Source organism: Ambystoma mexicanum, chromosome 14 (assembly GCF_040938575.1).
Source record: "Ambystoma mexicanum isolate Mex_15411 chromosome 14, UKY_AmexF1_1, whole genome shotgun sequence".
In the NCBI taxonomy this organism is placed as follows: domain Eukaryota; kingdom Metazoa; phylum Chordata; class Amphibia; order Caudata; family Ambystomatidae; genus Ambystoma; species Ambystoma mexicanum.
In genome coordinates, this window is record NC_090940.1 from 649,956,914 (window position 1) to 649,980,590 (window position 23,677).

General features: G+C 48.4%; 1 protein-coding gene across 1 annotated transcript; it reads left to right on the forward strand.

Annotated features, from left to right (window-relative positions):
* The first annotated feature begins 968 nt into the window (after positions 1-968).
* CDCA4 (cell division cycle associated 4) lies at positions 969-22,889 on the forward strand. Its single transcript, XM_069638159.1, has 2 exons — positions 969-1,108; positions 21,976-22,889. Exon 2 carries the CDS (start codon positions 21,982-21,984, stop codon positions 22,711-22,713), a length of 732 nt encoding a protein of 243 aa, XP_069494260.1. The 5' UTR covers positions 969-1,108; positions 21,976-21,981; the 3' UTR covers positions 22,714-22,889.
* Positions 22,890-23,677: the final 788 nt, after the last annotated feature.

Genomic DNA, 23,677 nt, shown 5'->3' on the forward strand with positions numbered 1-23,677 from the left:
GCGTGGTGTGTTGTGTTGGTGCCTGGGGGGGGTGCCTCGCCACGTGTGCTGGGCCCAAGGTCGGGGCCCAGCTGGAGGACGGTGCCCCTGCCGGGCAACGCCGTCCGGACGGTGCCCCTGCCGGGCAACGCCGTCCCTGTGGGTCCCCCAACCATGTGAGGCGGGTTGGGGTGCGACCCCGGCCTGGGTGCCCCCAGAGCCGGGGCCGCGGTGGCCAGGTGGACCTGGCCACGTGTGTGGAGCTCCGGTGTCCCGGAGCGGGTGGGATGAACCCCCACCCTTCATCAAGCGGCGTGATCGCCGCACTGCAGCGAGTGTCGTCGGGTGCTACCCGACCGAGTACGGGGCTGCCCGGTGATCCGGGACAGCCCCCAACAGAGCCCGCATGCATCAGTATACAAGAAATGCATTGTTTTAAAAAAAACTAAACTGTGTTTATGCAATGATGAAATCTGTCAGCCAGCACAGATTGATCACAGAAAATGCATGAAAGCTTGCTTGCTTTTAGCTGCTGCCACAAACGCCCCACCCCCACATGCATGTACCCTTCACAGCAGCTGAGGTCTCTCTCAGTCACAACTATTTGAAAGACTAGACCGCCCGATTCACTTTAGAATTGATCAAGCACGGCCGCTGGTGGGCGGCCATGCTACATGTGGGTAACCAATTCATTTTCAACCTGTTTTTTCCCCCACATCGAACATGGCAACGGTTGGCAAAATTCGAGCGCACGCGTCCGGTCTAGTTGTGTAATAGCTAGCCCTAGACCAGGCTCCACTGACGCGTCATCCTACCAATCACAGGCCGGAGGTTCGGGGAAGGCGGATCCATGGTAACTCCTTTGTGGGCACGAACAAATGAACGGAGGTTATAACGCTGTCAGTCAGCCCTTAGCCCCGCCCCGCCAGCGCTGCGCTGCTCGCTCTTTCATGAAGGAGGCGGAGGGAAAATCCGGCCCCGCCGATCGAGTGCTGGCTGCGGAAGCTAGAGCGGCGGCGGCGGTGGTACGAGGCGAAGGCGGGCGCCGAGCGGGCTGAACCGTGCCGAGGCCGACTCGAGACCCGTGCATGCCTCTCGCTCTCGAGCCCGGCTGACATCACGCGCTGCGGTGAGTACGGCGGCCGGCGTGCGGAAGAACAAAGTAGTCCCGCGTAGAGAGTGATGCGGCCTAACGGCCAGAGCGGCGCACTGATTTACTGGGACGCCTTGGGGGGCGCGGGATGATGAGGCCGGGGTGACGAACCCACGGTGGCCCCGCGCGCCCCCACCCCCCCTTGCCATAACCCGCTGCAGGGTCGCCGCCACGGCCGCCCCGCACAGGATTTTTGAAAAAGCCGCTGGGCGACAATGAGTGAGACGCTCAAAATGGCGGCGGCGGCGGCCCTGCGTGCCCCGCAAGGGGGAAGGGGGGGTGGGGGGCGCTGCCCCCGAGGCGTCACCCACCCACTGGCCGCCTTTTTATTTAACCAAAGCAACGACGGTCTCCGTACCCGCCAGCCTGCCGGTTCCCGGGCTCGTCTCTTATTATTTATCTGCCCGAATCAGGAAACAAATGGCATGGGTGCTTTATTCGGGAGGAGCCGGTGTTGCATTGTGGAGCTTGTAGTCACGGGTTTCCGTGTTATACATCCAGGACTGCTAGTCTCAGCAGGCGCGCAATAAAACCAGGACTGGACAATCGTCGCACGAATGGAATGGAATGGACAAGGCTGGGCTGGCATGTGCGTGTGGAGTGTGAGAGAAGACGATGCACGTCTGCATGTTGCTGCCGCCTTTGGATTGCAACCAGGCGTGGAACCATCACGGCTTCTCCTACATCTCTCACAGGCGCCACCCCATCTGTTCCTTCTCTGGATGGATGGAGCCTGGGCATGCACGCCTTCTGTTCCCCATCCCCCTGGCTGACAGCAGCACACATTCCATGGCTCTCGGCGTTACCAGGGCCTTTGAAAATAAAGCCTTTTTGGCGAGTGAGCCTATTGATGTCTATGGGAAAATTCGTGACTTATTGGCGGGAGACTGGATTCAATCCAAAACGGGGGGCATCCGTCAAGTGGTTCTAGAAGTATGGTCTCTTCCTTGCCTCCCCATACCGCCCCGTCTCTGGGTGCACCAGACCATCTGCTCTAATGTCCTCTGGACACTACCAACCATCGAAGCTCCCAGTGTTTTATGTCTGCATGAGCGGTGGACAGAGCTAAACCACAGCCATATTAGTTGATGATGATGTAACTGCACCCAGGGCGACAGCAGATCCGTTTGACATTCTATTCAGGGCTCAGTTATGCCTAGTTTCCAAGTGCAAAGACTTTGATGCCAGCTGCGCCTGATGGTGTTCAACCCACACAAACTTTGAGGTCATACCAACGTATATAGAGCGCTATATAAATGCCAAATAACATGCCAGCTGCGTGGCATGAGAACCAGAATGAGTCACCTGGGTTCCAAAACTGGCTGTATTGCGTAGCATGAATAGATCCGCTGCAAGCAGTGGTCTTCGTAACATTGCTAGGCATACAGAGAAGTACAGGGCTCGAATAGAGCTGTAAAGTCGTGCTTTCCAAGGTGGGATGATTTGGTTAGTAGGTCCGTCTTTAATGTAACGTGTAATACAGACATTCTGTATAAGGCCCATTGTGTAAAACACTAAACAGTGTTTGTGGAGCTTACATTTATGGGACTGCCAGTTCCCAGCTCTATCTTTGCTAGACTGGTTTCCCTTTTAGATTATTTGCTCAAGTGCTTGTCTTCTCTGACTGCATTCTCCCTGAGGAAGGCTTTCTCTTCCCATGGTCCGTTTTAAGGTAGGAGCAAGGGCAACAGACCTGACTGCAGGAATTTGATTTGCAGTGTTAGACGTAAGTAGGCGAGGGCCCAACAGTGTCCTGTCTCTTGCGTTTATGCTTTGCTTGGATTGTTCTTGTTCATTGCTGCAGGTCCTTTTTGCCTTGGTTCTTCATATGTTGTAAGATGCCTGAAGGGGCCAGTGTTTCCGCTGTGATCTATAGTTCTGGCAGGCATTTATTTGGCCCCAGGATCACTATTGGTTGAGATTGGGACTGGGCCCCAATTTGGTCTCGTATTTAGCACATCAGGTGGATATTGCTGATGCCTATACCAGTGCCTCTTCCAGACAGACCCTCACTGACATCCTTTGTTGTTCCTTCATTGGATCTATGGACCCCCATATGATCTGATCTTTGTCCTGTCTCCTCCGCTCCCATAAATGGTGGCACTTGCTGGAAAGTCCTCATGTCTTCTTTCGACTCCTCTAGAGTCCTTAACGTCTACCTAAATTGCACTGGTCCCCAAGCCAACCTCCTCATTGATAGGCTGTTCCCTTGCTTCCTCAACTTCCTTTCTTCTCCGGCTGTCCCCTCCTCTCATTCCTTGGCTACCTTGCCCACTCTTCCCTCTTCTGGTTACCTCCACAACTCTGCAGGGCGTACCTCTGATTTGTACCCCTCCCCGGAATGTCTTTAAGGCCGGCGACCTTTTCCATATTGCAACTCTTGCTCTGCTGTCAAACACTCCTCTGACATCTGCCACCTCCTTCAAGAACTTGATCTTTCCAGAGTGGATTCCTGCCACTATCATTCCCACTCTAGTCTACTCTTTCGAATGCCTCGTCGGCAGGCTCTCTCTCTCCTAGCAACTCTAACTGTTGCCACTCTCTACCAGCCCCCTGGTCAAATCACCTCTTTTGAGTGGGCTAGCCTCAACTCCTCCTCCTTCGTGACCTCAACATTCACCTTGATTCTCGCTGTCCCTCAGCTTTGCTCTTTCGCAACCTCTGCGATTCCCTCTATCCTCTCCTCTGGCCCAACCCACCTGCAGGGCACACACTTGATGTCTTGATCTCCTCTAGCCTCCCCCTCTATCCCTCTCTCCACTACCCTCTCGAAGTGACCACTACCTCCTCTCCTCTTATCTCCCTCTATTCCCCCCCTCCAACCCCCCCGAAGCAAAGCCTATCCCAGCACTGCCACCTATCTTCCTGGATATCTGGCCCATGAAGCGTGTCAGTGAAGGCTTTTGCTGCAACCTTCTCACCCCCACCCAATCCTCTGGCTGGCTCACACCCTGACACAGCCCCGTCTTTTCACTATTCTATTTCTGATACTCTTGATCCTGTCATGAGGATCCGCCTGAAGTCCAAAACCAAATGCAATTCCTGGTATGACTCCGACCTAGCTACACTTAAACGTAAGTGTAGGGCGGCTGAGAGGAAATGTAGAGATTCCTGTTCATCCTCTGACAAACTGGCCTGTCGCCTACTCCAAAGGCAATACCGTCTCTGTCCATACCAAGAAGAGAGTCCACATTGAAGCCTGTGTGTCTGCAGCATTAACGGCTCGGGCGAACTCTTTAAAATCTGCAAGGAGCTGGCCAACCTTGCTGCAGTCTGTCCTTCCCCTTGCCTCTCGGGCTCTTTGCAATGCCCTGGTGTCACTTTATCTCAAAAACCCATGACATCTTGTCCACCCTCTCCCCTCCTCCAGCCATCTCCCCTCCCTCCTTCTCTTCCTTTCCTCTTTTCTCCCCTGATGAGGTCACTAGAAAAGTCTGATCTATGAAAGCCTTGTCAAAACAGTTTCACCCCCTGTTCCTCTAAAACTATCAAGGACCAAATTGATACCCTCACTCGGGCCCATGCCGACTTTTGTAACCACTCCTTTGCCTCAGGATCCTTCCCCTCTTAAGCACTCCCTTGTGCATCCTCTCCTTAAGAAACCCACAGCTGACCCCTCTTGTCCGGCCAACTATCGCCCAATTTCCATTACCCCCTTTTTGGGCAAACTCCTTGAAAAGCTGGCCACCTCTCAGCTAATCCTTCATTCGGATTCTGTTGGCTGTTTCCATGACCACCAGTCTGGCTTTAGATCCGGCAGAAGCATGGAAACTGCTCTCCTGAACATCTGTTTTCCAACCTTGACTCTAGCATTCCCTCTGTCCTCATCCTACTCTCTCCTCTGCCTTCGACACGGTCAACCATACCATCCTGCTCAACCGTCTCCGTGATAACCTGGGCATCACCAATCAGGCTCTTGCCTGGCTGACTTCTTTCCTCTCTGATCGACCCTCTCCGGTCCAACTTGGGTCCTTCCTATCATCTATCTTCCTCTCCACCTGTGGTGTTCCCCAGGGGTCTCACCTCTCGCCATGGCTTTTCAACCAATACCTAGCAACTCTCAACCACTGTATTGCCATTTTCTGTTCACACTTCGCTCAATTCATTTTCAGGCTGCCCATGGCCACTTCCTCCACCTCTCTCATCACTGATTGCCTAACTGCCATTCAAGATTGGTGTGCCGCCAACGATATTTGTCTGAATGCTAGCAAGACTGAGATCCTCATCAGCACACCATCACCTCCCTATCCCCACCTGCGAGGCCAAGAACCTTGGTGTCACCTTTTGATTCCACACTCTCCCTCTCTGCCCACATCGCTGATGTATCAAAAAAGTCAAACTTCCTGCTGCACCTCCTTAGAGGTACTCTTCCTTTCCTCTCATTCCCCCAGAAGCTCACTTTCTCACAAGCTCTGGTTCTCTCTAGGTTGGACTGTTGCAACAGCCTCTTTCTTAATCTACCTACCTCTACTCTGCCCATTGCAACTTATCCAGAACAGGACTGCAAGACTTGTCTGAAATCTCTCCATTGGCTCCCAGTGGATGCAAGGATTAAATTCAAAACCCTCTGCATTGTCCACAAGGCTTTCTGGGGCATGGGTCCAACATACCTTCAGTTATCCCTCCGCAAATACCTCCCATCTCGAGCACTCTGCTCCTCTACCTCAAACTCCCTCAGGGTCAGTCGTTTCTCAAAGAAACAAGCTGGGGGTAGATCTGTCTTCGGCTGGGGCCTGCCTTTGGAACAGCCTCCCTGCCACTCTAAAACTTGAGAACCATCTCTGGTTCCGGAAGCACCTCAAGACCTTCCTCTTTGCTTTGCCTTCACCTCGCCCCTGCTGATTCTACTCTCCCTATGCACATGGCCACCCTCTTTCCTCCGGGCCCAGGTACCTGCTCCTCCTGCCACCCGCACGCACTGTCCGGGCCACCCCTTGCACTGGGGTCTGTAATTGTACCCATACAGCCCCCGCCTTTTTTTTCCTGCACTTATCAGACCTACCCAGCCTGCTGCCTTAAACCCAGCACTTGCTGTTTTTTTTCCTCCTTGCTCCGCACTCTCCTTTTGTTCCCCCCTTCCATGCACTTCTCCCCCTCTTCCATGCACTTGTCACTGGGCGTAGTAAGATCGTTGTTTTTGTTCTCCCCTGTTCCCCTTCCCGTGCTCTGAAACATTTGTGTATGAGCTTTTTTAAGTATTATGGTCTTCCGTTGTGCAGAATCTCAGGGATTTAGTTTTAGTCGATTGAAATGAAAATGCAGATCCACTATACGATTTGTAGTTGAACTGTGTTGCTCTTAAGACATCCTTGCTGGAGTTCTTTGGTTGTCTTGTAGTGGACAAGTTACTTCTTAGTGGGCGACTTGTCAGGCCTTGACTGCTGCGTTTGACAGGGAACCAATGGATGGAAAACGCCAATACTTTCTCATGATGGCAGCACAACAAGGAAGCACTAGTGCAGGAGCGTTGTTTATTCGCTTGTGCGATATTGCCAACACATTATTTGTTGTTTCATGGTTCATGGCCAATGATTATTTTTTGATTTTTTTTTTTGATTTTTTTTTTTTTTGCTCTATTGATAGTTTTGGCCATTTCTAGTCTAATGTGAGCAATTTAATCCTAAATGGGCCATTTAGTAGACTGATTTTAGCACAGAGACGTGGTATCAGCCAATTTGGAGGATAGGGACGCATGCTTCTGTACCCCTGTTTATTTCCAGCCTCTACGCCACCCCTAGTGTAGCTAATTTTTGTCAACATCACAAGTCAATCCCGCTCCACACTGGGTGCGTTAGCTATATTGTAGCCGCTTTATTGCAATGGCAGATCAACTATGTACAGTGCCCCAACTGTAGCTGGCCTTTAATCGACACAGGGAAGTAGAACACATTCATATAAAGCATGAATGCTCCTTTGTACTGGACCATTCTAGTTTAATCTCATTGGGAAGTTAGATTTATTGCATACTGTGTAGTAGAGAGGAAGGTGAGTGGGTGATGAACCGCGTTATCACCTGCGCTTGGTGTATGTTATGTTGATGAAGGGTTCAAGAACGCATTCTGCATGTGCCTTGTTCTGGGGCCACACCCTAACTGCCCGTTGTTGACATTGGGGGGGGGGGGGGGGGGAGGTGTGAAAGGCAACTTTTCGCTTGCTATGTTTGTCAAGTAGCTCTCCAATGTTTTATTTGTCGGCAATGTGACGGCACATTCAGTAAATGCAAGGGGCGCTGCACCAGTTTTTTTTATATCGGAGGGGTGGGGCCTGTTTAATAAGTAACAATCTGTCTGAAAAACAATGAAAACTGGCTACCTCTCCCATATCCACGTATTGTCAATGGCCCAAGGCTAGATTAGTGCTAAGCTTGAAAAAATCCAATGCACTTTAATCAGAGAAATATAAAGAAAACAATTTAAAATATTTTAATTCATGGTATAAAACCGTGAATGCATCAAACAGTGCATATAACTATACAAAAGGGGGGGGTATGGGGCACCAGCACTTTACCTCAAAGCTGTGCCATCCCAACCACATATTTAAAAAAAACACCCTGTCGTAATGTGGGGTTAGTGTGCTTGTCAATAATGCTACAGCCAAAGAACGTGTACACCTACTAAGTGTTAGTAAACATGCCATCTAGACGCTCAAAGAAAGGGATATTTCTTTCTTTTTAGACCCCAAACTTTACAATCCCGTAGGGTACTCCGAGTTGGGCAAGAATTACTAAACATTCCAAACTATCGTTTGTGTACAGAAAGGTAGCACGTTAGTGGGATACAAACGACATAATCGATCATACACTGACCTATATAATCAATAGGTCAGACTGGATCGACATAGTTCTGGCCCCTACTTATCTAGGCAATCCCAACTGTTCCCCGAAGAGGTCTTCAACAGTACATATATAAACTCTTGTATTGGGTGTGGTTAATTTTAGACTGAGTTGTCCATCTAAGGAATTGTAAAAAAAACATAAAAATAGACGCATTAAAAAACCCATTTCTGATTTCATAGCTAAATAGTTCATATAAGTGGACACAGAACATGCCACTTCTCGATCATGATTGGGGCACATTTTTTAGTGTCATTATAATGGGATCAATCCATCTGCATCGTAAATTCCTTTGAAAAGCAAGACCACTTGCATTATTATTTCAAAAGTTGCATCTATCCTTTAATCACTCTTATGGGAGCGCCATAATTGCATTCTTTTAGTTCAGCTTCAAACTCACCGATATTGGTGGCGCACTTGAAGTAGAACCCGCTTTTCCTAATTTTCTTTGCATGGCCACCAACCAACCTGGGCAGAATAGTGCCGCCAGACCCTATTGTGTTAGTTTTGTGAGGAACCAGTTTTCTTACTACTTGCCCTTTCAGACAAAGATCCACGGCTCGTCTACCTGGCTGTCAGAAAAACCTACACACGTGTAGGTAAACATCTGGACCATCACCTACTCTAATGCAATCATACTCTAATTTTTGATGCCGACAGATTGATTCTGTTGAAAAATTACATTAAGAAATTTGCCCCACACACGAGATCAAGAGGTTCGTAGCATGCTATGTGTTATCTTATATGAACTATTTAGCCATCAAATCAGAAATGTTTTTTTAAATGGGTCTGTTAATATTTTTTGTTTTTTACAGTTCCTTACATGGACAAGAACTCTGTCTACAATTAACCACACCCAATACACATGTTTATAGGTCCTTATGAAGGCCCCTTTACTGCTTTAGGAAAGCAGTGAGAAAAATAGGATTAGCAAACAGTGTTTTAGGTTTCTGTATTCCACCGGAAATTCTGTGAGGGGGGTGGGGGGGTTATTGAAAGATTGAATGAACACTGTTGGATATGGGCGGAACATGTCTGTTCTGGTGGTCTGCTGCGAATTAGCTGAAAGTCCCTTTTAAGAATTAATGATGCTACTTATGATTTGAATAACTGGTTGTTGATTAGTTTAGATAGTTGCGGGATTCTGTGCTTTAATGGTAAGTGGTTCCCTGGTTGTGTTCTCAAAGGTTCTAATCCTGCTGTTTGTTTAAACTGCTAGTAATCTAGGATTGGAGATGACAATTACATGCTTCTCAGCTTATACAGGCTGCGTGGGTCTTGCACCCCGTATGACACCTGTTAAGTATGAGTTGTCCCCGTATTTACAGCCGCCAATGGTGCCCGTATTTACAGCCGCCAATGGTGGCCGTACCTAATTGTACTGGGAAATTACATAGTTTTGAGTTTAGCCTCATTTGGCATAAACTGGTATACATGCTAGTTAGCACTGTGCCCTCTTCTAGTGGTGGTTTAGCAAACAGGTTTTGCGTTGAAAGCGCCTACTGCATTGCCCCCAACTCAGAGTTCTATTTGTATTGTGTCTATACACAAGTGTTTCAAGGCAAGAGAGGGGAACAAGACAAGGTTCTTACTAGGCCCAGTGACATTGAGATTGTGCAAGTACAGGGGAGACATGCCAGGGGAGGAGGAGCAAGTGCAAGACAATGGATCAAACAATGAAAACAAGTGCGGCCAGCAGGTGGCAGTGCAAGGGTTAAGTGCAAACAAATGGGTGATACGTGCAGTTAAAGGGGGTTGCAGATACAGCCCCAAGTGCAGGGTTGCCAGGGTGAGCAGTGCAGGCATGCAACTGGGAGGGCAGGAACCTGGACCCCCATGGGTAACCGTGCAGTGTCAGAGGAGATCAGCAAAGTAGCGGAAGAGAGAAGGCAGAAGCAAAGATTGAGCTGCTTCCGGAACCGTAGATGGTTCTGCTCAAGTTTCAGAGTGTCAGGGAGTCTGCTCCTGAGGGGGGCGCCAGCCAAAGAGATCTGCCCCCAACTCATTGCTTGGAAAATCGTCTGACCCTCAAGGAGTTGGAGGTGGAGGAGCAAAGTGCTCGAGTAGGAAGATGCTGGACATATTTTGGTCCCAGGCCCCAGTAGGCCTTCTGGACAAATGCCAAGTGTCTTGAACTTGATCCTTGCAGCCACTGCGAGCCATTGGAGAGATTTCATGGCTGGAGAGATGCAATCCCTGGGCTTGAGGCCAAGGACAAATCTCGCAATCCTGTTCTGCAGAGGACTGGGCGTAGAGGCAGACAGATATAAAAGGAGGCTGTTACAGTAGTCCAGCCTAGAGAGAATCGGATACAATGAGCTTCTGGGGGAAGGAGAGGAAAGGAAGAAATTGACGTTGAAATATGAGGAGAGAGGGGTGTCGACGATAACCCCTGAGGTTCTTAGCCTCGATGGTGGGAGCAGGAGGACGGCCAAGGGAGGCCGGCCAGAGTGATGGGAAAGAGGGGTGCCGATCAGGAGGTTCTCCGTCTTGCATGCATTCGGGCAGAGATCATTTGTGGCGCACCACTCCTGGATTAGTCAGACAATCCAGAATGGGGGGGACAAGAGGTGGCAGAGGGGAGCCTGGAGGCGAGCTGGGTCTTATCCGCATAGCACTGGAAATTGGAGCAGAGTGCGGCAATGCGGTTGGCAAGAGGTACCAGGTATTGGTTGAACAGCCAAGGAGAAAGGTTAGACCCATGGGGAACACCGCAGGTGGGGAGAGAGAGCGCAGAGGAAGGACCCGAGTTGGACCTGGGGAGGTTGGTCAGCCAGGCCAGAGCCAGGATAACACAGCTGGTTGAGCTGGATGGCATGGTTGACTGTGTCAAAGGCAGAAGAGAGATCAAGTAGGAGGGAGATTATAATCAAGGTTAGAGAGCAGGTCTTCACGGATGTTCAGGGGAGCAGTTTCTGTGCTTCTGGCTGCTCTAAAATCAGACTGATGTCATGGAGACAACCAACCAATTCAGTGTGAAGATTAAGCTGGGAGATGGCCAACTTTTCCAGGAGTTTGCCCAGGAAAGGAGTGATGGAGGTTGGGCACAGTTAGACGGAAGGGAGGGGTTGGCTGAGAGTTTCTTGAGAAGAGGGTGCACAGGACAGTGCTTCAGGGGGGAGGGGAAGGTCCCAGAGGCAAGTGGTTGCATAAGTCACTCGGCCGGGGCGAGGGTGTCAATCTGGTCCTTGATGGTCATCATATATCAGAGAGAGGAAAGGCAAAGAAGGGAGGGGGTGGCCCCGGGGGCCAGAGGAAGAGAGAGTGGCGGGAGAGGCAGGAGAAGCAGAGTGGGTGGACAGGGTGTCCTTGGTTTTAGAGATAAGTGAGAAGCCAGGGCTGTAGAGGGCCTGGGAAGGCACAGAGGTAGACTGCTGCAGGGGCCAACTCCTTGCAGATTTTAAACAGTTCTGCCGAGTTGTTAGATGCTGCAGATATGCAGGCTTAGATAAGAGTTCTCTTTTTGGTGAGGACAGTCGATAATGCCTTTGGCGCAGGCGGCAGGTCAGGGTGTGCAGGATGCCAACCATTTCCTCTCAGCCACCCTACATTTGTGTTTATGGGTGACAAGGTCTGAGTCGTACCAGGACTTGCACTTGATTTTAGGCTTCATGCGGATCCTCATGACTGGGCCACGTATATTGAGAGTATCAGAAATAGCAGAGTGGAGCATGGAAAGGGCTGTCAGGGTGTGTCAGTGGTGCGGGGGCGGGAGGGAGAGAAAGATGCGGCGAAAGCCTCAACTGACACACGCTTCAGGGGTTGAATGACTGAGAAGGTGGGTGGCAGTGTGGGGGTAGGCTTGGACTGAGGGATAGAGAGAGAGAAGTGCTCACTCCAGGAGACAGGAGTGGTGAGATGGTTGGAGAAGGGGGAGGTCTGAGGAGATCAGAACATGTGCCCTGCAGAGGGAGTTGGGGCCAGGGGGAAGAATAGTCACCAAGGTCACGAAAGAGTCCCGTTGCAGGACAGGAAGCATCTAGACCAACTGGATCTGGGTGCGGAGAGGATCTTCTAGCCATCAAGGAAGGAGTGTCAAAGCTTGTGACAGAGCTGGCCGTGAATCATGTCTTGGTGAGACCAAGGATATCAAGGTCCTGTTCTTCCAGGAGACGGCAGATGTCAGAGGAGTGTTTGACAGCTGAGCTGGAGTTACCTTGAAAGACTTCCAGTGAGGGGTACAGGTAGAAAGTACTCCTGCAGAGGAGGTAGGAGAGGGCAAGGTAGCCGAGGAAGAGGGCCCTAGAGAAGTGGCACAGGGTGTGCGCAAGGATGCCAAAGACTGGAGAGAAGGGACAGCAGGAGAGGAAAGGGAGTTGGTAAGGCATGGGAAGCGTCTGTCAAAGAGGACATTGGCCTGGGGGCCTTGGACCAAGACGGTGCCATTGAGGTAAACATTTATGATGGCCTTAGAGGATTGGAAGGAACTGAGGACGGCCTCCCACCTGGTGCCACCATTAATGGGAGAAGAGTAAGGAGAGAGCTGGCTCTTCAATCTGCACAGGGGCTGGTACTCTGTGCGGGTTCCAGCGGATATGGTAGTCCGTTGTGTGGGAGACTACCGCTTCACATTATGTTGCAGTTGTCGTGTCATGTGATTGTGGTCAGTGACTTGGTGTAAATTTGGGTCAATGCACAGGGGGCTGACGTCTTGAAGAGTGTTTTCCTAGTGCTATTTCAAGCTGTGTATAGCAAATTAGCGGGCAGTGGTTATGCTACGTGCATTTCAAAACAGATAATGTGGCGCTGCAGGATAGTGTCCGAGTTACATGGTTCAATGTAATTCGTTTCTTAATACCTTTAGTTACTGGCTGAGAAGCAACATCGATTGATAGAGCTCAGTATGCCTTCCATGGTAGGCTTTGACTAATGCTATGTGCTTGCTGGAGCAAGTCGCTGTTTGCATATGATAGCCTGTGTATTAGTGCCTCATTCTGTAGGTGCACCAGCGAGAAAGCAAGCAGTAAAGAGACGGTAGCAGAAAAAAATCTCCATAAACCACTTCGGTATGTTTCCGTACTCAGTTGAAGCAATTTATTAGTGTTAGGTTGACCTCGGCTGGCGAAATGGAACAGTGCACCCACTTCAACAGCTATCATTTCAACAAACGGAATAATTTCAAGTTACTTCTCCCCGCCCCTCCCACTCTTCACATATGTCATGGTCGTTCCAGTGTCAATGAACAGTTAATTACTGGCTCAACATTTCAGTCTCTAAAGAGTGAAATGCTGTATGACAAATACCTCCCCGCAAGCTAAAACTGAAAGTAGGTGCTGTAATTATGCTACAAAGGTACTCTGCAATGGAACACAGTTGTCAATTACGTGTCTACAAAGACTCGTAAAGACCGTTGTGATTGATGGAACTTGGATACTGTTCCCATACTGCGGGTGCCTCTCATTGCATCTGATGCGTTTAGCCATTTCAATGGCCATTAGGAAGTTGGAGACCTGCGCCCCCTTCCTAGAAGCAATTGGTGTTAATTTCCGATATTTAAGAAGGGGGGTAGAAGTGCCCATTTGAATTGCAGATGGATATTGACCTTTAAGATATCACAGCATATGTTGATGACGGGAACAGGAACAGCTAGTTAAGACTAAACGTGAGGTAGCAGCAAGTCATTCAAAAAGCTTTATTTCGGACCTGTACTAATTGTTCCTGGAGAGCTGCACTGTCATACTATTGTCCGCAAGAGACCTCTTTAATCATTGTTTGAAACCAGCTCCCACCAAAAGTCTCCTGTAATTAGGAGTGATTAAATGAAGGTCTGACTAGGAGCAAAAGCAGCTCCCGAGTATACAGAATCCAGCAAGCAGGAGCTACCCACGGCAATGCAAAGCTACAATAGTATGTAACCGTGCTGCAAAACGAACTTCTGCATGAGATGCAAATTGAAACCTTTTGTGCATTATATTTGACTCCTAATGCTTTAAATGTTCTTTAGGTGTGTCCTAATGCTCCTCTTACACAGATTACTAAACGCACAGCTAAAGTACCAATTTCAAGGTTGTATGTTGGTTTGAGTCAAAAGTATCCCCTGGTAGATGGTAGACAGATAACCAGGCTATAAGGAGCTAAAAAGTTTCCATAAATGTTGACCCCAGAATTCATCTTGAGCACCACACACCGTGGGTAATAATAAGCAGCGCTCAGATACCTGAGGGTTTGTAGCGCTATATAAAAGCCTAATTATTATTATCTTGGTGTAGTTATTCTATACACGCGCTTTTCGAAATTCGAGGTCTGTTTGCCTGAGGGGCTACCTTGTATTTGGGTTGGTTAGTCTCAACTCCCCCTCAATCGTTGGGGGTGGGACGAGGGTTGGTCAGCAGAATTTAGCAATGACTTGAGTCTGACCAGCTGTCTTCTGTTAACCTAATCACTGGAAACTGAAAGACTGCTAGTCGACCTGTGTGACAAAGCCTAGTGCTATTGTCCAACACTGCTGCCCATTGCCTTACTCTGCTATAATAATGCAGGAAATGTAACGTATAGCTTAAACTGACGACCACCCAGAGAACATTAAAAATAACTCTGGTACTTATAGACGTTACTGGTAATGAATGTAAAACTGGTACCTTACCCGTACCTACTGGGGACGGGCGTGGTTATCGTAGGATGAAGACCCGCCACCAAGTTATGGGCCCAAGTTGGGGAAGGGTCCTTATCCCAAATGATGCATGTTTTGGAGTTCTCTTGGTGAAGTTAAAAATGGTACCTTGAGGGTGAGTGAAGTAAGACAAACTGAGTTGGTACTTCAATGTGGTTTTCTTTTGTAGTATTTAAATAACATTGTTGTCTTAAGAGTATTGCAACCTGGTTGAGCTGGAAAAAATTTAACATGGGCATGCATTTAGTGTCATGTAAAAGTAAACTGTTTATAAGAAAGTGAAATCCTTTTCCTGTCTTTTTTTCTTTTGTGTGCTAAATACTAAGTTGAAGCAAAAAAAAGACCATACCAGAAAGGAATTGTCTTGTTGTAACAAAATCTTGCCTGTACATTGCATTGGTTTCCCTGTTTGCGTCTCAAGACAGAATGTTACAATGCATCAATGCTAGTGGTAATTGACTCCACTGTAAACATTCTGTTTGACAGAGAGGGGTCAGTGGCGATCTGTTCTAATTGTAAATAGAGTTCATGTAAGGAAAACATTTGCATGCCCTGAAGGAATCCTTTGAATATGGTTGTTAGAAAACCACAAATGTTAGCAGCACATGCAGTTGAGCATCTATGCACAAGCTGGTAAATGGGTTTGCATCACTTCTCGGCCTTTATTCTGAAACTTGAGACCATATTCGGGCCACACATTCAAGGGATTTGCAGTCTGTCTGATACAAGATGCAGATCTCGTATAGTATAAATTGAAAATGTTTCCATAATTTGCTGTGTTGCGCCGAATAGCTTTCTCAAACGTATGTGAATATGAATTTCAAACCGCTTGCCAGTTTGCCCTTTTCGGTAATTATTTTTTTACTCCATAGCCCGATCTAACCAGTGTCGGTTTATAAAGTCAGTGAATTGATATTTCTCCATCTTTCCTTCATTATTTATTTGCATTTGTATAGCGCACTTGCAGCCCAGGGGCATCGAGGCGCTGTTACACGTAAATGTTGGATTCTTGATTCAGAGGTGACCAAAGGTCTCTTGGTTACACAGATACAGGCATAGTTACAAGTGATGCATGATATGCAATGTACAGTCAGTGCGGTCTGGTACATTTCATACAAAGAGCTTGGTTTTAATGGCTTTGTGGAAGGCTTGGTGGGACTCTATCATTCTTGCGAGTGGCGGCCCAGGTGGAAAAGCTGGCGCCACCTGCGCGCACCTTGTGCGTTTTGGGCGTTACAATCGTGTTGGAGTAGCACATTCTTAATGGTCTGGTGGCAGTATGCTTGGTGATTCTTTGGGTCAGGTAGGGTGGAGCCAGTTCATGGAGACATTTGTGGGTGAGGGCGAGTGTTTTGAAAACGATCCTCTTTGACCGGGAGCTAGTGGGCCTGTCTTCTGACTTCGGAGATGTGGTCTTTTCTCGCGGTACCTGTGGCCGCCCTCAGTGCGTTATTTTGAACTAGCTGAAGTTTGGCCAGGTTTTTATTGGAGGTCCCAACGAGCAGGGCAGCATTGCAGTAGTCTAACCTTGATCCAATTATTGCCCTGGCAATGGGGAGGCAATTCTGGCGTGACAGGAAAGGTCTGGCAGCGTTGAGGACTTTAGAGTAATAGGCTGAGGAGGAGGTGATGGCATTGACCTGTCTATCCATGGACAGATCGGAGTCTAGGTAGACTCCGAGTGTCTTCACGTGATTGGAGTCCTTGATGGGAATGTTGTCAGAGTGAAGGAAGCGTACTGTCCGAGGTTCCCCAGGGTGGAGGGTGCCCCTATGAGGAGGAGTTCGGTTTTTTCACTGTTGAGGCATAGCCAGTTATCTGCCATCCATGATTGGATAGTGGAGTAGATGGGTGTGTGTTTTTGTATCCGCTAGGTAGTCACCTGTGAGTGGGATGAGTACCTGTGTCATCCGCATAGTTCGTATACGAGATGCCCAGGGAGTCGAGGATGCTGAACAGGGGCCTCGTGAAGAGGTTGTATAGCGTGGGCGCGATACACGAGCCCTGTGGAACACCGCAAGTGATGTGGCTAGGGGTGGCACAGGCTGAGTCAGAAAAGACTTTCATGCCTCTTTCTTGGAGGAAGGAGGTAATCCATTCACAGGCTTTGGGGGAGAAGTTGGCTTGGGTGGCTAGATGGTGGCACAAGGTGTTGTGGTCCACCAAGTCAAAGGCAGCGGATAGATCCATGAGCAGTAGGAGAGCAGGTTTCTCTGTCTCTTAGATCGTCCATTTGGTTCTTTAAGTCCAGGAGAGCCGTTTCGGTACCGTGTCGTGGGTGGAAGCCAGATTGCCGCAGGCCGAGGAGACTGTTTTCTTCAAGGAAATTTTGTACTTGCGGGTAGGCTGCTTTGTCCAAAATTTTAAGCAGGAAAGGTACAGTGGTGATGGGTCTATAGTTCCCCGGGACCGTTGGGTCCAGCAAGAGTTTTTTGAGGAGTGGGTGTACCCAAGCCTCCTTTAGTCCAGTTGGAACGTGGCCCGACTGGCAGGATGAATTAATAAATGCTGTAAGGAAGGGAGCTAGGATCTGTGCTGAGTCTTTAATGAGACTAGCTGGACAGGCATCTCCCTTAGTTAGAGGGTTTGATGGACTTGAGCAGGGCGATAACCTTCTTCTCAGTAGTCAAATGGTGGAGAGGAATTGGTCGTGGTGGGTTGGCAGTGCAGGTTAGCTATGAGGCGGGAGAGGGCTTTTTGATGGCCACGAATTTTAGTTTGAAGAGTGTTAGGCTTGTCTAGCATTGCAGATTGAATACTATTGCACCAGTTATCTTTGAGAGAGGGAGTGAATGGTTTTTCCAATTCCCTAAATTTGGTGAAAATTTCCTTTGACCCAGATTTGGCATCATAAATCCTGGCGTTAAAGGAGGCAGCTTTGGCTAGGGTGGTGATGGTTTTGTAGGATTTTGAGATGGCTTTGAACGCATTTTTGGTGTCTTCAGATGGGTTGGCTTTCCAAGCGGAAAGGGCAGACCTCTTCTGAGCTTGTTGGTCAAGGAGTTCTTTGGAGAACAATGAGTTGGAGTGTTTGGCTTTCTTGGCTTTTTTGAGGGTCATTGGGGCAATGGCGTCAACTGCTTGGGTGATGACCTCTTTGAATGTGTTGGCTAGGGTTTCTGGGTTGTTAGAGAATGGTGCCTGCAGAGCCGGGTTAAGAAGGTAGGGTGCTATATTCTCAACTGAGTTGGCGAGAGCTCCTTGCGAAAGTTGCTGGGCACGGGGAGGGAGGTGAGAGGGGCTCTCTTTTGGTGTAAAGGTTGAATTGGATGTAATGGTGGTCGGACCATGGGATAGGAGTGTTGGCAGTGATGCGTAAGGAGCTGTTATGGTGACTGATCCAGTCGAGGGTGCGCCCTTTGATGTGGGTGGGGGTCAGAAATAGATTGCGTGAAGCCCAGAGAGGCATTCTTGAGGGATTTGGCATGGGAGTAGTTGGGGTCATTGAACCCTAGGTTGAGATCGCCTAAGAGTATGACCTGGGAGGTCTTTTTGATGTTATCGGACAGTGCGACGATGAGGGTGTCATGGAAGTCGGTGCAGTTACCCGGAGGTCTGTAGACTATGCATGGTTATGGTGCAGTTAGGGGAGACATTAATTTTAAGTGGGAGGTAGTCACTATTGTGGTCAAGTTGCCCTGCCACTTCTGACGGCAAGGGTTTCCCTGGCGATGAGGGCCACGCATCCACCTCTGAGAGGTGCGGTCTTTCCTTAAGATGGAGTACCCAGAAGGAATAGCCAGAGATGGTGCCGGGCCTGAACTTTCGTTGAGCCAAGTTTCTGTAAGAAATAGGAGGTCAAGATTGCCTTTAATGATCAGGTCATTGATGTCAACGGAGTGGGCAGGTACGAGCGTTGAGCAGAGAGCGCAGCTGAACCTGTGGGCCATTGGAGGTGTAGAGGTGGGTGGCCTGGTGGGCGCGGTAGGTGGGTCAGGCATGGGGGGGTAATCTGACTTTGGCATTGGTCATGGGGGCAGCAGTAGCAACAGTAGACATGGGGGCAACAGGCAGTGAAAAATCAACTTTGGACATAAGGGCAGTCGTGTCAACATAAGGGCAGTCGTGTCAACAGTATCAGCATTTGGCATGGGGGCAACACTAGGCATAGCAGGCAGTGCAAAATCAACTTTGGACATAAGGGCAGCAGCATCAACATTAGGCTTGGAAGCATCACTAGGCCTAGGCATGGATGGTAGTGCCGAGTCAGTGTCGGTATTGGGCATTTCGATTGGGGTGGCCGATGAGATAGGGCGGAGATTAAGTGGAATGGCTTCAATGTACAATGGTACCATTGGGTAGGCAAGCCTGTGGAGCACAGGAGTGTTGTCAAGGTAGGTCAAGTTAGTGTTGTCTGCATGAAGGTGGCAGACATCTGAGGCCTACCTGTAGGTTGTGGTCTGCTAGAATTGGAGTGTAGGTGGTGGAGATAGTGGGGCGGGTGCGTGACCGGAGTCGTGCGTTCCTGAGGCTGTGTGCAAGGTAGTGAGGTGGGCCTTCCTCCGGGAGGGGTAAAACATGCGGGCACTGAGGCAGGTGGCCTTACCTTGTGTGGATTAGCGGAGAGCTGCAGAGAGCGGCGTCTGCCTTTCCCAACGGCCTTCGCCAGACTGCGGCTTTGCTTGCCGGTCTGCCTCCTCTCCCTTTAAAGTGGGAGAGGAGGGGCTGGTAGGCGCAGCAGTCGCATCAGCTGAGCAGGGATCAAATGTGTACGCCTTTCTCAGGGTTACACATTTCAAGTCTTAGACTGTGAGTGAAGCTAGTCGATTGTTCTTTGCACGCGAGGAGTAAGGAATGGTGGAGAAGAGCATTCATTGCTTGTAACGTTGTTCACACCATTTTGGACTATTTGATGTCATTCTCTGGTATAGTAGTCGTTGAACTGGTCGTGTGCTGATTCCCTCATAACTACTGCACCTTCCTTGATTTTTTTCTGGACACTGAAACCTTGTGATCCAACACCTAACCCTGTGCACCCAATTGGCGGCTGTGTCCCCAGTTCTTAACTGCTTGAGAAGCTTCATACGGCTGTTAAGGATAGGTTTTGTTGCTGTAGAGCTGGACCTTTGTGCGAAGCAAGAAATGAAGCTCCATGTGCTTAATTATTACGGTATTTGAGAGCAGACCTAGTTAGCTTCGAAGCAACTGAGTGCCTTAGGGGTATACAGCGGTACATATGCATAAAGGAGTAAATTTAGAGGTAACAACTACAGCGAGGAGTAGGATACAGAGGCGTGTTCCGCTGTATAGGGACGGGTGTCATCTAGTGAGTTGGGTGGTGTGCGGGTGGCCTAGGTGTTTAGGAGAGACTCCATGAACAGGTGGGTCTTGTTCTTTTCTGAATTGATTGTGGGGGAGGAAGTCCTATGCTGACGGGGAGGTGGTCTTCTGGTGTAGGCAGGGAAGGCTGGTTTTCTGGTCCTTTCCTTTTTGAAGTGGCGGATTTGAAGTCTGCACGTGTCTTGGCTTCTGGTGGAGCGCTGTCTGTCGGAGATGCTGAGTTCCTCTACGAGGTGGCTGGGTGACTTCTGGGCGACTACTATATATATGATGCAATAAGACTTGAAGGTGAGTGGTACCTGCGTGCAGTCAGAGCCAGTGAAGGTTGACGAGGGCCGGGTGATTTGGTCGTCCCTGTGTAGACCCTTGATGGGGTGCTTAAGGAAGATTAATACCCGACGGGTGAGTGTGGGTGGCCTCCTCCCAGCCAATGAGGACCAGAACGATGGCTTGCCATTGCTCCGATCCTCCTCAAAAGCGGGACGCTGCCATCTTCCCAGCTAGAACTCTGTTCAGTGTCTGCCCCCCCCCCTTTTTCCACTTGTCCAATCCTCCCTCTTCACACCTCCCTACCTTGCGCTCCCATGTCCCTCGCAGGCACCACAAACACTAGTGTTTCTGGTGCATCGGTTGCGGACCCCGGGATGTATTGCTAAAATATGGATCAGGTATGCCCACACATTCTGCAGGAACTGCCCACTCATGTGGAGGTCTGCGTGTTGACGGACCCATGCAGGATTAGGGCAGAAAAATGCTTGTTTCCCTGCTGGCTAATTTAATGCAAGATGGGTTGCTCAGGCCGTATTTCGGCACTGCTGGGAAACACGTTTGCCTTTCTGTGTGCCCCTTCGTTCTCTGTTCACTTTTCAGGGGACACCCCTGATCCATCCTCCCCACAGGGTCAGACATCTGTTCTCCTGTACACTACTTACTTGCACATGCACACATATCCCTACCCCATACCCTCTCCTTACCTCAGTCCACGCCACCACGATCAGCCCACTTTCCCTGTGCGTGGTAAATGTGCACCCAGTCCTCCAAGGGGCCTCTTTGCGATTGAAAGCGCCCTTCGAAAATGGATACAAGGAAATTGGCTGATCGCAGAAAACTCCTGACGCTCAATTTAAAGGGGTAGGGGTGGTCATTCACTTGATATCCGGTCTTGGGACCACTGCCAAAGTTTGTGGTGCAGACCCAAAGACGCGTGTCTGAGGGTAGTGGTCCCATTTGGCACACAATTGAGCCCGATGGGTCAGGGCTCTAATACTATTGGAGATTGTGCTGGTGGAGGTGGGGGTAGCCTCTCCTGGGGCATGCTGTGACAGTTTGTCATGTCTCCTTGACTAAGCGTGTGTACATCACAAAGGTAAACTTGGAAGCCTTTACAGGCGGTTGGAGCATCAATTCCAAACTTGCTGATTGCCTACAGAGCTGGAAGCTGAAAGAAGCATATTATGCAGGCTTCTTCTCTGTTATGAGCCAGGAAGCCTGAACTGTGGGGAAAAGCAGTAAAGCTATTAAGCAAGGCCCTCTTGATTGGACAAAGAGTCCTTGCATCTGTCTGATGCACTGCAGCCTGCTTACAAAAGGCCGTTCCCCCTTTCAGCTGTGTTCATGTGCTCAGTATGCAGCGCATTACCGGCTGCGAGAGGGGACCAGGAGCACACAGACCATTGCAAGGATCGCTTAGAGGTGTGGAGCAAGATCATCGAGTTGCTCATGAATCCTGTGGCACCTGGATTTAACACTGGTAACGCCTGGATCCTACTTGATGATCAGGATTCCAGTGTACTGTGGGTATTTTGAAATATTAGTTTAATTATTTAACACTTATTTCCAAATTGACACACAAAGCATGTTTGTCAGGTACTTCCTTTCGCAGGTAAAAGGATATGCTGTTAAAAAAATCGCTCCTTTCTGCTCGAACCCTAGGTGAGACTGGCAGATTAATAGGGTGAATGATGTTGGTGGCTGGGTGTTAGTCACTGGTGAGCCGTTTTTCCCTACTGTAAGCATAACTGATGAATCGGTACATCTGAATGGATCAACCCCATAAGGATTCATTGTTTTTAAAAATGTTGGTACACATTAAAATTCGTACTTTTTTTTTGTTGTTTTTAGGGCACAATGTTTGCAAGAGGAATGAAGAGAAAATGTTTTGAAGGTGAAGAGGACATCGAAGGCACTGTAGCTGGCTTTAGAACCATACCTTCATACAATCTTCAACGACAGTCTCTGTTAGACATGTCCCTGGTCAAACTCCAGCTCTGCCACATGCTCGTAGAGCCTAACCTGTGCCGCTCTGTGCTCATAGCCAATACTGTGCGGCAGATTCAAGAGGAAATGACCCAAGATGGGACCTGGCAAATAATGGGTGCACAGAGTACAGGACCAGCGCCATTGGACCGATTGGTTTCAACGGACATCCTTTGTCGTTCCTCAAAGGAAAATGGTGATGGGAAGCAAACCACTGGTTATAGTGAATTTGATGAGCCCCAGCACGAAGAGGTCATTTCTGATTTATCAACCATTCCCACTGTTCAAGCCCCGCGGAACATACCAAACAATCTATGGGAAATGGAAAACCAACCAGAAAATAGAGGCAATTTCCAGAAGTCAATAGATCAGATCTTTGAGACCTTAGAGAGCAAAAGTCCTAGTTCTGTTGAAGATTTGTTTTCAGACGTGGACACCTCTTACTATGATCTTGACACAGTGTTAACCGGAATGATTGGAAACTCAAAAGTGGGTCACTGTGACGTGCTGGACAACTTCACAGCTCAATCGACCAACACCATTAGCTGTAAATCTGAACTCAATGAGATTGACCATATTGTAGAAATCCTTGTTGAATCTTGACATTTTTATACCAAGTTAGTTCAAATGTTCTTTATTAAGAAACACATTATTTCTATAGTTAAATGTGTAAATGTAATTTGCATTAAATGCAAAGCACTTCTTAGTGTTATTGAACAGTTAACATGCACTGTGTTTATCCAAATTTCAGTGTATGATATATTAAAATGCAAGTACGAGTTTGTTTGCATGTTTAGTTTATTGCCAGCCGGCCCTACGTATAACCAACCATTCTAACTCTCAAGACTCCTGGTCTCCAGTGGGTTGGAAAATATTATTTTTAAAAAATCAAATCTGCATTTATAAGTATTCCACTTTTAAGGCCTCCCCCACCGTTGAACCACGTCAAGTCTAGCCGCAGAAAGGATCACTTTCACACTGTGGATGGTGCCTTTCACTTCACCTATCAAGGTTTTCCCCCTTGAAGCCATGGCCTCCTGTATTGTAGTCAGTCTTACTATATCTGTATGCTTTGTTTACAGACATTTGCAGCCATCTCTAAACTACATTTTTATGAAACCTGTATGCAGTATTTTAGATTTTCTGTCTATTTTCCTAAAAATATATATTTTACTATACATATGGTCAACTGCTGTTTTTTATTATAAATATTTGTAGTTGACTATTTTTGGATACTTTTCAAAAAGGGATTTATCGTTTTGTACTTATTTTTACTGGGTGAGCTACTTTGTAGCTCGTTGTAAAGAATGGACATTGTAAATACACAATTTTATAAATTGTATTTGATACATGTTGGTGTAAGTGTCCTTTCATGATTCTGTACTTTAGTTTAGAGACTTATGTATGTAGCACACCTACATAACTTTCAACCTTGTTACAGTAATAAATGTGCTGTGTAGCTGGAAATTTCGTTTTTTGAAATTCTGTTTAAGCCATGTTTTTAATTTCAAACTATAAATTATGGTGATTCGTTTTTATTTATGGGCATGTCTCAATCTAGCATCAA

What these genes read in the sequence shown, in the direction of transcription:
- CDCA4 (XM_069638159.1), top strand. Translation starts at nt 21,982, where the DNA reads ATGTTTGCAAGAGGAATGAAGAGAAAATGTTTTGAAGGTGAAGAGGAC.